The 15601-nt window shown below is 39.1% G+C and overlaps 1 protein-coding gene across 4 annotated transcripts in view; it reads right to left on the reverse strand.

Moving 5' to 3' along the window:
- Positions 1 to 15601, reverse strand: part of NTRK2 (neurotrophic receptor tyrosine kinase 2) — a 145324-nt gene that overhangs the window by 91224 nt on the left and 38499 nt on the right. For all 4 annotated transcript variants that reach the window (XM_072150869.1, XM_072150868.1, XM_072150870.1 and 1 more), the window contains one exon: positions 15414 to 15513. In XM_072150869.1, coding sequence (XP_072006970.1) covers positions 15414 to 15513 — 100 coding nt within the window. The remainder of the gene's footprint in view (positions 1 to 15413; positions 15514 to 15601) is intronic.

Consider the following 15601-nt stretch of genomic DNA (forward strand, 5'->3'; position numbering starts at 1 on the left):
CACATGCTAAATATAATGCTACAATGTTGATCTTGAGGAAGCTATAAAAACACCATTATGCCAACTGGCTCATAGTGGGGGAAAATCTTTTATTGAGATTTTCTATTTTCTTGTATCTATTTTTTTGTCTTTCTTTCTTTGTGTTTCAGAAAGTTCAGCAACTCGATGTCCAGGAAGAAGCGGTGAAAGCAACACCTAGCATCGGACACTGATGATCGGCATCCTCATGGATTTTACATGCACATTTTTATATGTGAGTCGATTACAAAGAAGTCATTTGATATTTGTAGCAACTGGCTTCGCTATGCTGATGTATATCTCCTCTATATAGCAAACCAAAGAGAATTATATTGGAGGTTTGAAAAGGATAACAGGTAGTGGTTTTGGTCTGAATGGTGAATTATTCTTAGAAAAAAAGGTTTTTGAACCGTATTAACAATTGTGAGAGAAGCTCCGGTCAGAACATTTTACTTGTGACTTTTTAAAAATATTGGATGATTTTGCATCTATCCAGCACTGTTAAGTAGCTCTTACACCTAGGGAGGCACAGCACTGAGAGTCTTCAACTTACATTGTACAAGATTAAAAATTGTGTACAATTTCCTTTGATATACTTAAGAAAATGTTATACTTAGGTTAACATTTAGATATTGTGTGTAATATGGACTCCTGTATACCCAGAATAAGAAGAAGGGGCACCGTATTTCGAAAATCTATTCTAAAATCATGCAGTCCCCTCTTGGTTAGGTGATTTCCATTTAAGTATCATGTGTTTGTCTATTGCATATTGTGAGAGGAAGCCTTGAAAGTGCTCTTCTAACAGCATCTCATTTTCCGAGTCTACTGTTAATTGAACATTAACCATCAATTGCGTCTGGGTGCATAACAAATTCAATTTAGGTGGCTGTAGTGCAGCTTAAGTGGTTATAAAGCTTAAAATGCAGCGTTCCAATATTGGCAACGCACAAGCTAAGAAATATATTTTAATAAGAAGGCATGATACATTTTTAATTAAACTTTTCCTGAACACAATTACTATTTTTACTCCTGAGACTTTTGTTAAAGCAGTTGCTGTAGAATTTTCTACTTTACATAGTAAACGCCTCCAATATAAGATTATATATATAGCCAAGGACAAGAAGTTTAAAGGAAACCTACCACGTCTCGCATGATGAAGCACACCATGCGAGCAAACCACCCTGTAGGCTATTTAATCCTGACGCCGGCAGATACTTTGGTTAGGCATGACGATCTTTAGTTTAGCTAAAAAAACTATTAACTCACATACGTAAATTAGCCCTCCGGTGCTACTCCTACGTCATCAGCTGTCTGTCGATGCTTTCCGATTGTTAATTATTCATGCCTCCATCTTTCTACCCGCCCTCCTTCAGGTGCTGAGAGCCGTGACGTCACCAAGCTATCAGGCCCTTATGGCCAGCTGGCTGACACCAACTCTGGCACAGCTGGCCGGCGATAAGTGCCGAGAGTTTGGTGACGTCATGACTCTCGGCACCTGAAGGAGGGCGGGTAGAAAGATGGAGGTGTGAATAATTAACAATCGGAAGGCATCGATAGACGGCTGATGACGTAAGGGAAGCGCCAAAGGGCTAATTTACATATGTGAGTTAATAATTTTTTAGCTAAACTAAAGATCGTCGTGCCTAATCAAAGTATGTGTCAGCATCAGGGTAGCAGTGGTAGGTTTCCTTCAAAGAACTGGAATCAAAGCAGACCAATTATATAGTAAAAAGGGTTAATGCCTTCATGCGAATAGTGGCCCAGCCGTTACTGAGGCTTTACTGTGTGTCCTACTAAAATGACAAAGCAGTGCAGTTCCAATAAACGAGAGAATAAATCCCAATCTTTCAGCTAAAATATTTTAGCAAATGCTTATAGACGGCCCAGTTAGACCAGCTTTTAGCAATATGGATGTGTCTGGTTTTAGGTGGAGACTAATAAATGTGCTATCTCCTCTGCTAACTCTGATCTGCACTTAAGGTTAATAGGACTTTGCATTTAAGGCTGGGTATAGCATGAGTTGTCTCTGCGTTATCTATATGACATAAATCCCATTCCTTTGTAGATGGAATTGGTTATTGTGTCATTGTTCTTAGTACATTGATTTTAAAGCACTTCTGATGCCAGATATAAAGAAAACTACATAAAAGATTCTATACCCTTATACACTGGAGCTTGGCTGTGTCTGAGACTTCTGTATAAAAATTGTAATATTTTTTTTCTTTGCTCTACTGGATATTTCCCATCATTTCAGTATGTCATGATGTAATAGGAGCACTTTAGTAAAGGGTATCTACATTACACAGCTAAAATGTGAAAAGGAATCTTTTACAAAATCAATCAGTCCTGTAATAATAATAATAATAACCTTTAATAGGAGCATAAACATACCTTTGTAGCAAAAGAGAGAGACATCATTTTATGGATATGCATATCATCCTGCAGGTGCATTGGGGCGGTCTGACTATGGCAGGTTTTTCCCTTCAAGAGGATTGAAGGGTTGGCGATGGGTAGTAATCTCAGCAAATGGGGCGGACACTCTTGTGGTCGTGTGAATGCAAATCTGGCAAATCACTCCACTCCCCCAGTGCACTTGCAGGATGATTTGCATATTCTGTGAATATTTCTGCATTATTTCAGTGGTTTCGGACCACTAAAGCATGTTTCTACTCATATTAGAGGCCCTTACACAGCGCTATCAGGGGTCTGGTCTTTGTAATCATTAAATTCAACCATTGTAATCTATATAGAGATACGTTTTCCAGTTAGTTAACCCTTTTTGGATATTTCCCAGGTTGCAGCATACTTGTTTTCTCAAATAAATATTGACAAAATGCATTTTGTAAAAAAATGATTATTATTTTTTCTAAGTATGACACACAGAAAAAGATTTTAGGAAATGATTTATTTTGGTATCGATACAGTTTATCAGTACTAAAATGGTATCGATCCTGGTTTGCTCTTTACATATCTATTAATAGGAATGATTTGCACAAAGCACTGCTCTTAGCTGCTTTCTAATGGTAAAGCAGTATTTAAATAGTAAACAGTTTGGATAGGTGGGTGGAGGGGATTTTTTCCCTTGACAGTGCGGAGAGTAACATATGTATCAAGCATGTATGAAGCTTCATACATTTTTAAAAGTATCTATTCGGTTCTTTGAAATCAGGATGCATTTGTGTCTGCGACTAAGAGAGGTTGCTATGGCAACTCCTTCCCCTGCTCGCTGCCCACTGCATGCTATACGGTTCACTCTCTGTACCGTCGAGAACCTAGCAATCACTTCTCTGCTGCAGCTATTATGTTCTCTCCAATATTCTGCACATGGCACAGCCTTTAGTGAAGTCATATAGACAGGACCTAACCAATTTTCTAAAACATCAAATCATGGGTGAGCATTTCCTAAAAACATACCAGTCAGTTCCTTTATAAAATACCATGTTTGCTATCAATTCCTTATAATTAGTGAAGATTTTTCCTAGAAATAACCATGAAAACATGCTGACATTCGGAAGATGGCAGCTGCTCATTGGCATGCAGCTGCTGGACCTACTAGAAGTAGCTGGGTGAAGTGCAGTGGCATTGTAATGTTATGTCATTAAGATAACTTAAAGGGAACCTGTCACCGCTGTTGCAAAAAATGAAACTAAGACAGGTTCCCATAGAGCCCTTTAGTCCTAAGAGCACCCATTTATCAACTAACACTAGCGATGCATAGAAAAGCAAAAAAATCACATTTTATTCTGTACCTGGTAACCAGGGAGAACCCAACGAGTCCACGTGGGAGGATCACCGCGGCTCGAGTCCTCGCCCTCCTCTGTGCACATCAGCCAGAGCACGCCTCCATCTTTCCTACGTCACGCGGCTCCCTGGCTTCCTGCTCGCTGATAAGCATTGACACAGCTGAGAGCAGCCAGTGCGCGTGTGCGGAACTCGGCTGTGCGATGTAGGAAAAATCATACAGGAGGCGTGTGCTGGCTGATGTGCACAGAGGAGGGCGAGGACTCGAGCCGCAGTGATCCTCCCACGTGGACTCGCTGGGTTCTCTCTGGTTACCAGGTACAGAATAAAATGTGATTTTTTGCTTTACTATGCATCACCAGTGTTTGTTGATAAATGGGTGCCCTTAGGACTAAAGGGCTCTATGGGAACCTGTCATAGTTTCATTTTTTTGGAACAGCGGTGACAGGTTCCCTTTAATGGAAGTTGACTGATCCTGCAAACTGTCCTAATGTTTCTCTGGACCATGGGGGGGGGGGCTCGTGGATGTATATGAAAGATCTAACTTATACTTGGTACTACTGGTTCATGGTATCAAAGTACCGTATTTTTCAGACTATAAGGCGCACAAAAATCCTTTGATTTTCTAAGAAATCAAAGATGCGCCTTAAATATGAAGCATACTTACAGACAACAGCTGCCTTGAACTATGCACAGGTTTACAGTACATCAGATTATTTAACACTGATACATGGGGGCAGATTTATCAGCCTGTCTGAAAGTCAGAATATTCTTAGTTGCTCATGGCAACCAATTACAGCTCAGCTATTATTTTACCAGTGCTCATAAATATTTTAAAGGGGAGCTGTGATTGGTTGCCATGGGCAACTAAGTATATTCTGATTTTCAGACAGCTTGATAAATCTGCCCCATGGTTTTCATTAATCTGGTGCCCCTGCACTGCTCAAAAAGTGTGTACCACCTTTTTTTTGGTACACCTTTAACATAGTGCATGCAACACAATTCTGCCGAGTTACTGTGTTAAATATGCAAATCTGCACAGGAATGTCCCTTTAGGTGCATAATTTTGTGGTATAAACTGGAACAAAAAATTCATAAATACATGTTCACATTCTTTTCAGTGCAAAGCCAGCGCAGCCAGTGTAATACATGTGGCCCAATGACTTTCTAATACACTGACAGATAGAGACAATTCTTAAGACTTCCCCTTTATAAACACATCTTTCAAAATATTTCTATTGTAACAGAAAAACTGGCTGAATTAACTGGTAAAATTATTTTTACTTACATATTTGCATTAAGTACAGTATAGCAAACCTTGTTATATGCAATTGACAGGATAATTGTAAGTTATGTTAACAAAATGTGGGGAAATATATTGCACGTAGCAGTCATGACATTATGGATTGGATTGTTGGTAGATATTTATACTTAGAGGGCTTGTCCTTCATAACAAATTTCTATTGAGACTCTTTCCTTTACATGTGGTGATTTGACCAGCTGTGCTACCGACTACTACAATACCCTGAAGAACATTTACACTCCATTCCTTAATGTGACCAGCTGTCCGTAAGCAAAACTGAGCCCTTTCATGCAGCATTCCAAGCAAGGACCCACATAGCAGTACACCATAAGCCATTATCATGTGAGGGGCATAAAGTCACCTCCTAGTTGTCTGATTACAGAATTTGTGAATAATAACAGCATGCGTGAGGCTCCTGAATACATTTAGCTCGCATCCACCTTGCAGGTAACTTGACCCAAGAATTTGTGATTATTTGATGGCTTGCGGTATTTATGTGATGCAGTGTAATATACTGTTAGTGAAAGACCATTGTGCAGTCTATTAGGCCCCACAAATAACACAGCCTAAGGGCTCATTCAGATGGGCTTGTCCACAAAAATGTGTGTTATCTGTGTACAATCTGTATTGTATCCGCATCCCACTTTTTCACATCCATGGCTTTCTAATTTATTTTCTGCCCTGCTCAGTTGGGCAGAATATGCATGCCATCTATGATCCATGGTCCACATGTAAGAAAAATAAAATGTACATGCTGCAATTTTTTCTCATGATCTGCACATCTGTGAAAAAAAAACATGTGAACAGACCCATTGAAATCAATGGGTCAGTATGCTATGTGCAGAAACCATATAACAGTCAAGCAACCAGCAATAATATGTGTAGAAGTGCTCATGCCTGTGCAACAACCCTGCCGATGCACAGGACAGGTAGTTGTTGCGAATAGCGACCTCTTCATGTTAGGAGCTGCCTAGGGAGACTGATTTCCTCTCTGGGAAAAGTCTCTAAAAGTGGGGAACTTTGTAATTGCAGCTGGAACCACGGCCTGGGAGGGCAACAGTTAACATATCTATTGTCTATAACCAATGATATGTGGTGTTCTTATTGTAAAGCAAGCTGGAAGCTGATTTGAGAGTGCTGCCACCACTTGTGGGCAAGAGCACATGGTCCTGTTGAGTCAGAGTATTCCAGAAGCAGAGGTGTCTCAGGCCTGCTGCCTGACCCATGTAGCCAGTCAGGAGACTGGGCTAGAGCAGAGGTCTACTGTCTGGACTCGGCTCCATGTCACCCGGCCCAGCCTGAAGTTACTTCCAGGCTGTGAGCAACCCTTCCTGCGAACCAGCTATCTCCTACCAGCTTTCCAGCCTGCTGAACCTGCTGCTGATGTTAGGCTGTTGCCTGCTGTTTAAGTTTCAATAAAGAACTCCCCATTCTCCATCACCTAGAGATCTCTATATCCACCTAAGGGGTTTCCCCAGGGATAAATTCACTATATCAGCCTCTCCCTCAACTTTTCTTGCTCACACCACCTGCTGTAGACGTGCCAGGCTGTAGGCCTGTCCTCTGCTCCCAATAACATAGCGTGCCCAAAACTGCATAAGCCAGCCACTCCGGTATTCTGGGCCCCAGCTGTCAACAGTCACCCGAAGAAAAGCTAGGTCCCGGTGGGGGATGTGGCATCTGACAAAGGTTTGATTCTTCCCTCTTGAACCTCATAGATACCAAAGTCTCTATTAAATGCAGCACCTCAGGGATAAAAGGTCCAGGATCTGAATTTTTCAGGTCATGGACATGAAGTGCACATACATAGACTTTGATGAATATGACATAAAAACAAAATTCGCAAGTTAAAAGTCTTAGTCCCTGTAGGTGATGTGGGCAGTCACTAAAGATGCTGCAATGTTAGACCCTTTTTCACATGAACGTTAATGGTGGCCTTTTGCCATAGAAGTGCATTGTGCACGGTGTGGTACGGTGAGCCCATACTTGTGTCATCGTACTGTCACTGGGAAAAACATAGAGCATGCTCACCTTCTTATGGAAAGCTGAACATGGGATACATTTTTGTGAAAGCAGCCTTTCATGCAATATCCAAACTTCAAATAACACATCTGATAGGTTGTCTTTACTGATTCCATATTCCTGAGCTTCATACTTATAATCATCCAGTTGTGTATCATTAAATTTATCTGCCTCTGCAATTCACTGGAGGGAAGGCAATAGCAGGTATGTGAGTTTTATCATGTTTCTAATCCATCTGATTTCCCTATGTTCCCATCTTCATTATCAGTTGAATAGTTCAGCTAGTATATCTGAAATATAATAGAGGAGAGGAAATGGACGGCGTCCTCTAGAGATTCACAGTCCAGACACAAGCCCATATTAAAATTTATATCCACAACACCAGATGTGTAGAGAAACCTATTGTAAGTGTAAGAGGAGAGATAAATATTCTTGTAATGTTGCAAGCAATAAGACTGATAATAATGACTCTACCTTTACAGCTTGTTATCCATATTTAATATGTCATGTTTTATATGTATTAATTATTTTCTATTAAAGAATCCTAAAATATTTAAACAGCCCAATATGAAAGAAAAATCTAATTATTCAGTAATAATATTTATTAATTATAGGCTCTTTAGGTTTGTTCTTAAGTTGAAATTGTATGTAAGATTTTTAACATTTTGTGCTGTTGTGGGAATAAGGATTAACAATAAAACTACATTACAGAGACCCTACAGCTGACCATTTCAGTCTGGGACTAAAGGCGTGTTCACATTTTCAGTTTTTCAGAAGCAGCTTTTTAAGCCAAAACCAGGTGTGGATCATAATGGGTAAGGACATATCATTGAGTGGTAATACTCCTTCTCTTTATATATATATATATATATATATATATATATACATATATATATATATATATATATATACTGTATATATATATACACTGTATATATATATATATATATATATATATATATATATATATATATATATTTATACTGTTGTGAAGGTGTTTGGTGAGAATGTGGACGGAGTTTATATCTCCCCTGGTTTCCTCTGCCAGGGAAGATAACATATGCAAATATGCAAAGAGTTTAGGGTAAGTGACCAGTTCGATTGTCGCGCTGCTTATTTCCCATAGATTAGTGCTTCTTTTCAACAGAAACTAGTGTTTGGTATTTTTCCTATGAATATTTATTAGACACACATGGTGTAACAAAGTTATACAAAAGTCGGACAATGGGTTTTGGGGAGGATTTGCCCTTTCTTCAGGTCCAAAGATAAATTCTGTAATATGCAAGAGTACTGTATGAGGACTTCTTTGTACAGACATCAAACATAAACAATCTCCATATATATATATATATATATATATATATATATATATATATATATGGTACAGTATACTACATGATGCTTTAGCAGAACATAGTCTGCTAAGGCTCTTTCTTAGTTACATGGGCTGGATTTCTTGGAATGGAGGGCAGGCTGGTAGTGGGAGTCTTCCAGTCTACCACCTCTAGTCCAGGGTGGTCTCTGGTGAGGCTTGCTGCTGAGATCATCAGTGGGGAAAACATGCATTGCACAGAATGTCAGTCTGGGGAAGTGAAGCCTGGGAACAGGCCACCTGCTTGAAACCTGTGCAAGGAATGGACATTGTGACATTGATTTTGGTGTAAGGTATTAGGCCTGCACTAGGATAGTGAGGTATCCTGCTGCATAGCTAGAGCCGGACAGGCATAGGATTTTGTTTTATGTTTGTCATTGCTGAATTCCCTACAGTATATATAAGGGGTCATTTATCTTATTTCCCCCTTCTCTGCAATTTGTTGTGCAAGTTTACAATTGCCTTTCCTAATCATGGCGTGTTATTGGGCAATTATTTGTGCCTATATAGGCGCAATAGTATAATAAATTGGGCACAAACATCTGTAAGGAGGCGCAACGTAATGACAAATAGCGCAACAACACATGGCGAATTGAGCCATAACATTCAAAAAAAAACAAATGGCATGGCAAAACCACCAATGGCATGGGGAAAAAAAAGATAAATGACCCCCATAATATGTAAAGGAAATTTATCATCAAAACCAAGAGGCACTTACTCAAAGATCCAGGCACTGTGAGTGCTGGTAATATTCATATTTGTTATTCTTCCTTCTTAAATCAAACTTTTAAAATGATGCCTGAAGGGCATGTTACAGTAGTTCTCAGAGCTCTGGCTTCACAAGCTTTCGACACTGCAACAGTATTCCTCAGTATCACCTTCCCCCAGCACTTCCTGTAATCGGTGGGGGTGGGAGTTCTTCAGAATGTAACAGCCTGTGAATCTACAGCATGGAGGGATTCTGGTAACATACCCATAGCCTTTCTAATTAATTAGCATCATTTTACAAGTTGATTTGAGAAGGAAGTGGGCCATGGATATCAAATATAAGAAGATTCCCACAGTTACAGTGCCTGAAACTATCAGTAAGTGTCCCTGGTTTATTGTTCTGGACTTTAATAGTAGGTATTCTTTAATGTGTCAATTTTTATATGTATTAAAATAAACGCAAAACAAACGTAAAATATGTCACTCCCCCAAAATGAAAAAAATCCCTCAAGCAACTCTTTTTACAATCATTTTACAATTATGGGTTTGAGGCGTGAAACTAGTTTTGCATGAGCCTACATGCACGCAAACTTCTATTTTTGCCGGCTGCTAGACATTGTTTCAACATCTAAACACTGCCTCATGTATTTCAATGGTCAGTCATATTTTATATCTTCAGTGCAAGAGTGGACTTCACATGCCAATGACACATCGACCACAAAGAATGGATCTGTTGTTTACAGTCTGACAATACTCGCACGTGTGCAGGTAGCTTAACCTTGATACTTGAATTATGTTTCACACAAGAAATTTCTGCAACAAATATGCTAAGTGTGTAGCATACAATATTCCCTCTCAAACGGAAAGAGAGAAGTGACTTTTTCTGGGCATTAAAGGAAACCTACCACTTACAAGTGGTAGGTTTAGACACATATACATGGCACCAGCTCAGGGTGAGCTGGTGCCAGAGCATATTTTTGTTAAGGGAACAAAGCCCCTATCTTATAATTATAAGTTATATTAACTTATAACTCGGCGCACCGCACTTGGGCTCGGCGCACCATGCGCGCGCCCGTGCGTGCGCCGGATTCTGAAGTGCAGGAGAGCCGGCGACGTCACCAAGCTCTCCGGCACACGCGCGCCTGCGCAACTTAACACGGGGAAAAAGGCCAGTTAATATAACTTATAATTCTAAGATAGGGGCTTTGTTCCCTTAACAAAAATATGTTCTGGAACCAGCTCACCCTGAGCTGGTGCCATGTATATGTGTATAAACCTACCACTTTTAAGTGGTAGGTTTCCTTTAAGGAGCTTTCAGTACCCGCCATGGTGCAGAACTTAGAATATGTGGCCCTTGTGACCCTTAATAAAAATAAAATTTATGTCAAGGGCATCAACTACAAACTTCTAAAACCCAGAGTGAGACAAACAGTTTCAACTAACTGCAGCCCAAATACTGAACAATATGAGCGTCAGTAAATAGTAGTGACCTTATTGGTTAGCTTTACATAATTCCCACTTCATGCCTAACAATAAAGTCTAATATTGCTCTGCTGCAGGGAATACAACACTGGTGAAAACACAAACATTTCATAAGTGAATAGTATAAACACAGACAGTACAACTGCATTTTTATCCGATTTATGAAGTCATTGCATTCTGTATCTTCAAATATGCTTCACATCAACATCCCAAAAGCTTGGATAGAATCCAAACAAAATGGCAGCACCCGTTCATCTTGTTGATAGCAAGGCCAATAGTATTTCTCTTCCTCCCCAATAGTTACCACTATAACATGTTCCCTAGTTACATAGGTTGAGCCTGTTACCATTGCAGCTCTATATATTACATTCCATAAATCATGAGGATAAGCAGACATAACAATTACCTCGATTTCGACTAGTCATTAAATCAACTTTGGTATTGAGTTTATGGTCTGTAGCTCCAGACTGTAAAGTTGTGTAACTGACTCCATAAGGGAGACTAGCGGCCTGCCGTAAACTTGTTCTGACTACTGTATAATGCTCAGCTCCAGTCTTTGATCAATAGACTACATAATAATGGAGAACACTTCATAATGTCCCTGGAGAATAAACAGGTCAATTTCAGATGAATACCACAAAATGCAGCACAGGTCTTTGTCCAAACACATTATAACATTGGATAAGTCAGTGTCACGTCGTCACAGAATACACAATATTCATCTTGGAAATGGTTGTTAACCACATATGCAAAAAAAAAAAAAAAAAAATAGAAGACCTGTGTCCAGACATTACTGCATAACAAACATTGTAGCCCTACATGTGCATCTTAGCAGTACATCCATCTGAACATGTTTGAATGAATATTTTATTCAAGACATGGTGGCTCTAAATGTAAGATTTGCTTAGATTAGAACGGATGGATGACAGAGAGAGAATTTCGGCAGAGATTAAATTTAATACATACCGGTATTTATATCAACTTTTTGCAGCTACCATCTTTTATTACTACCTTCATTATTTCTCCATCAGCAATTCCCTTATATAATATTATCACAATCCTTTTACAATATACAGTATATGGCATGTTCCCTAGGCCAGGTTTTGAATCTACAGCAGGTTATTTATGTTAACAATGTCATTTTGTTCAACACTGCAGCAAAATCACCAAGCAATACGTGGCAGACACCAGGGCTTCTTTTGGTTGGTTTTTGAATGAAGTCAATGGCAGACAACCCATCTATTCCCTGCCTAAAAGGGTTTTCAGGTCCTGTATGAAGTTTTGATACTGATGACCTATCCTCAGACACTAGAACCTATATAGAGCTAGAAACAGAGAGCTCAAACTATTTGGAAACTGCAACTATGCTGCTATTTAAAGGGGTTTTCTGGGTATATGAACGTCTGAAACAAAAACCCATGATGATATAAATAAATGAATATCACAAAACTCAATGTCATTAATCACAAAATGGAGCTTAAATAGTTTGATTTTATGATTTACAAAATTTATGGCAGAGTTATCACCAAGATGGCCGCCACTGGAAACTACAAGTCCCATGATCCTTTAGTTCTCAGTAACTACTCCTGTGATGATGTAACAGACTGTCCTGCTCTGTTACCATAGTAATGATGTGTAACTGCCATCACCACAACACTGGCCATACTGGATGCCTTGCAACCAACCGACTACAGCCAAACATAGTGCTGATCACATGACCTGCCCTGGCAGGAGCAGGACATGTTATGTGGACATGTGACCAGCGGCCATCTTCTGTTCTGTGTCTGCTCCGTATGGAGGAAATCAACTGACTCATTACAGGGCCAGTAGCATATTAATTCTTCATTACAGTGTATGTCAGCAGCATTTTCTGCTAAGGGGAGCAAAATTTTAAATAACAACTAATTACATATTAACTTATATTTTGAGCACCCATTTGTATATGAATTATGCTGATTCCTGGAATAGCCCTTTAAGTGAATCTGAGCTGAGTTGCAGTTCTGTAGTAACCCTCTGCTTCTTTTTTTTCCATTTTTTTGTGCAGGACTAGTGAGGGTGGCAGAAAAGTTGACTGGTGGTGGACTCCAACCGACCTGATACTGCAACCTATACTAAGCATAACTCATTGGTTTCAAAAATTGCTAATCCCTCTTAATAACAAGGCATTATAAAAGTTCATTGAAATGAAAGCATGCCATTTGTTAAGTTATTGCAGCCAAAGAAGGCATATATTCTTTTTTACTGCTTAGATGGTATGGCCACATAGGTGAAGTGTCTCTTGGGCCACAAGAGCTGAACAAGACGAAAGGCTCCCACACATTTTAAGTGGTTAAGGCATACCAATACTGTACATATATATGCTCCATTCTACTTAGTGTGCTGTCTGCCTAGTGTGGATGTGTTGTCAATAGGAAGAGATCAGAAAGACATACTCTGCAGGTGGACTCTACTGCCAAATGTAACATGTCTGATCTTTCCTTCCCACAACATGATACGTCAGGGAGAGTCAGGCAGCCCTTATACAAATAAAATAGCCAGCTGGTCCCGCTGAAATTGGCAAGTGGAAATGACTTTTAAAGTGTATGGAGACCTTTATGATGAAAACAGAAAAAGATTTTTCAAGGAAAGCTTATTAAAAAGTCTCCTATTATTCATTCTCTGCAGGTTACCCCATTTAATCCCCTGACTAGAGCTGAACAATAATGTTGCCTCTTTTCCCAGCAGGTGAACCCCCACTGAACAGCATATTAAGCTGTGGACAATGGAAAACTGTAAATCTTGGACCAACCCCATATAAAGCGTAACTGTAAAGTAACTGACAAAAAATAGTTTTAGCATAGCTGAAGAGAGCATTTGACAACAATTCCAACTATACATTCATCCCGCTGCTGGCTTCTTCCTAGCCTTAGATACAGTCTAGTATGTCAGCCCTAAAATCCTTTACAGCTACTCCTGAAGTGGGTGGACACTTCCTGGTTTGACATCAGCTAAAGGCACTGAGGCATGTTTGTAATTGGACGACCTGAAGCATGTGATGAGTCACATGCTGTGACATGACTAAAGGTTCTAAGGCCTTTCACATGAATCAAGACAGCATGTTTGTAATTGGACGACCTGAAGCATGTGATGAGTCACATGCTTGTGACATGACTAAAGGTTCTAAGGCCTTTCACATGAATCAAGACAGCATGTTTGTAATTGGACGACCTGAAGCATGTGATGAGTCACATGCTTGTGACATGACTAAAGGTTTTAAGGCCTTTCACATGAATCAAGACAGCATGTTTCTAATTGGACAACCTGAAGTGTGGGATGAGTCACATGCTTGTGACATCACTCAAGGTCCTGTTTTCTTGCCCTCCTCTACTACTGCCCCTCCCACCAAATCTCCTGTCGTCTCTAGCTGTTCTATATAGTTTCCCATGGTTACCAGAAAGCATGAAAAAAGGAGAGTAGCCTGGGGGGACAAGGTAAAACATCTTCTAGCAGGCAAACACCTGAAGATAGCTAATAGTGGTAGATTAGAGAATTGCTTATTTTTGCTTAGCGCAGAGTGGGCCAAAGTATTTACACTTTGCAGTTGTTTTTTTTAAGAATTTATTTGGAGCCCCAAATTTAACCTAATACATTTTTGTATTTGCTATTTACACTATTTACATTGAAAAAGAAGGGCATAAGAACATTTTTTGTGTTGATATATGCCATCTGCATCTAAAATTCTACATATATTTTTCACTTAAAAGTAAACATCTGAACATTTTGAAAAGCTATGGTTCATAGATGTGTCTCCTCAAGTAGCTTTCCAACCATAAGCAACAACTTCATACCCCAAAGCCATAGCATTTGGGCTTAAAAAAAAAAATAAGCCAAGGAAGATTGTGATCCACCAAAACAATGGCTACACTTCAGCCAAGTCTTCTATACATGAAGTAGATACAACAGGTTTGACAGTCCAATTCAATTTGTGAAAGATCTGTCAGGTCTACATTTGGGTTCCATTGTTTCTGATGTCAAATAGTAAACGTTATACTACACTGTGCTTGTTGTCAACTATTTTACTACATTAAAAACAATTATGTATGTATAGTTATAGCATACATATTTGTACACATATTCTATATATAATATACATATAGTTCAACGAACAGAATTTTAAAACGTTCTCCTGAAAGCACTTAAAACTTAAATCTTTACAAAGAACTATACAAAGTCTAGAAGCAAAATTACTAGAATTGTTGACTGCAGTTGGACACAAGGGTGTTATATACCAAATCTATTTATATGAGTAATAAGACCTGAAGTCATTTTAATCCAGACTAGGTAAACATGAACCTTTGATACACCTGAAGGCACCTCTCGGCAAACAACACCTGACATCTGTGCTGTAGCAGGCAAGTGATGGCTATGCTATAAGTAGCTGTCACTCGGGACAGTATATGTATATTCCACTCTATACATACAATACTCTTTTTAATTGACCACTGACAGCTGGGGCTTGAATTATTGCTCCAGGGGCATACTTATAGCCAACTCTATAAAAATATTTAAGATGTTCATCAAAGTTCAACACACAGTAAGAGTTCAGTCAAGCAGTTGTGTACTTAAAGAAATATAGTAATTGATAAAAAGCAATAAAAAGACTCACACATTGTTACACAAAGGCAGGGTACATTTTACATGCAATCAGAGATGTAACAACGTATATTGAATTTACAATAAATTGCAGGAATATTAGGAACCATGGCATGAAATGTCAGAGCTTCCTACCTTTCAGTCCAAATTTAGAGTGTCTTCCAAACTTTAGTATAATTAACATTATCACCAAACCAGTGCAGACTAAGGCTGCAATACCAACCACAACGTAAACCTGTAAAATAAAACACACACATATACACAGGTTGAAATAAAGCTTTCCCCCTATCCACAATAAGCATTGTATTTGGAAATTAGTTTTG

The sequence above is a fragment of the Engystomops pustulosus genome, chromosome 1 (assembly GCF_040894005.1).
Source record: "Engystomops pustulosus chromosome 1, aEngPut4.maternal, whole genome shotgun sequence".
Classification (NCBI taxonomy): domain Eukaryota; kingdom Metazoa; phylum Chordata; class Amphibia; order Anura; family Leptodactylidae; genus Engystomops; species Engystomops pustulosus.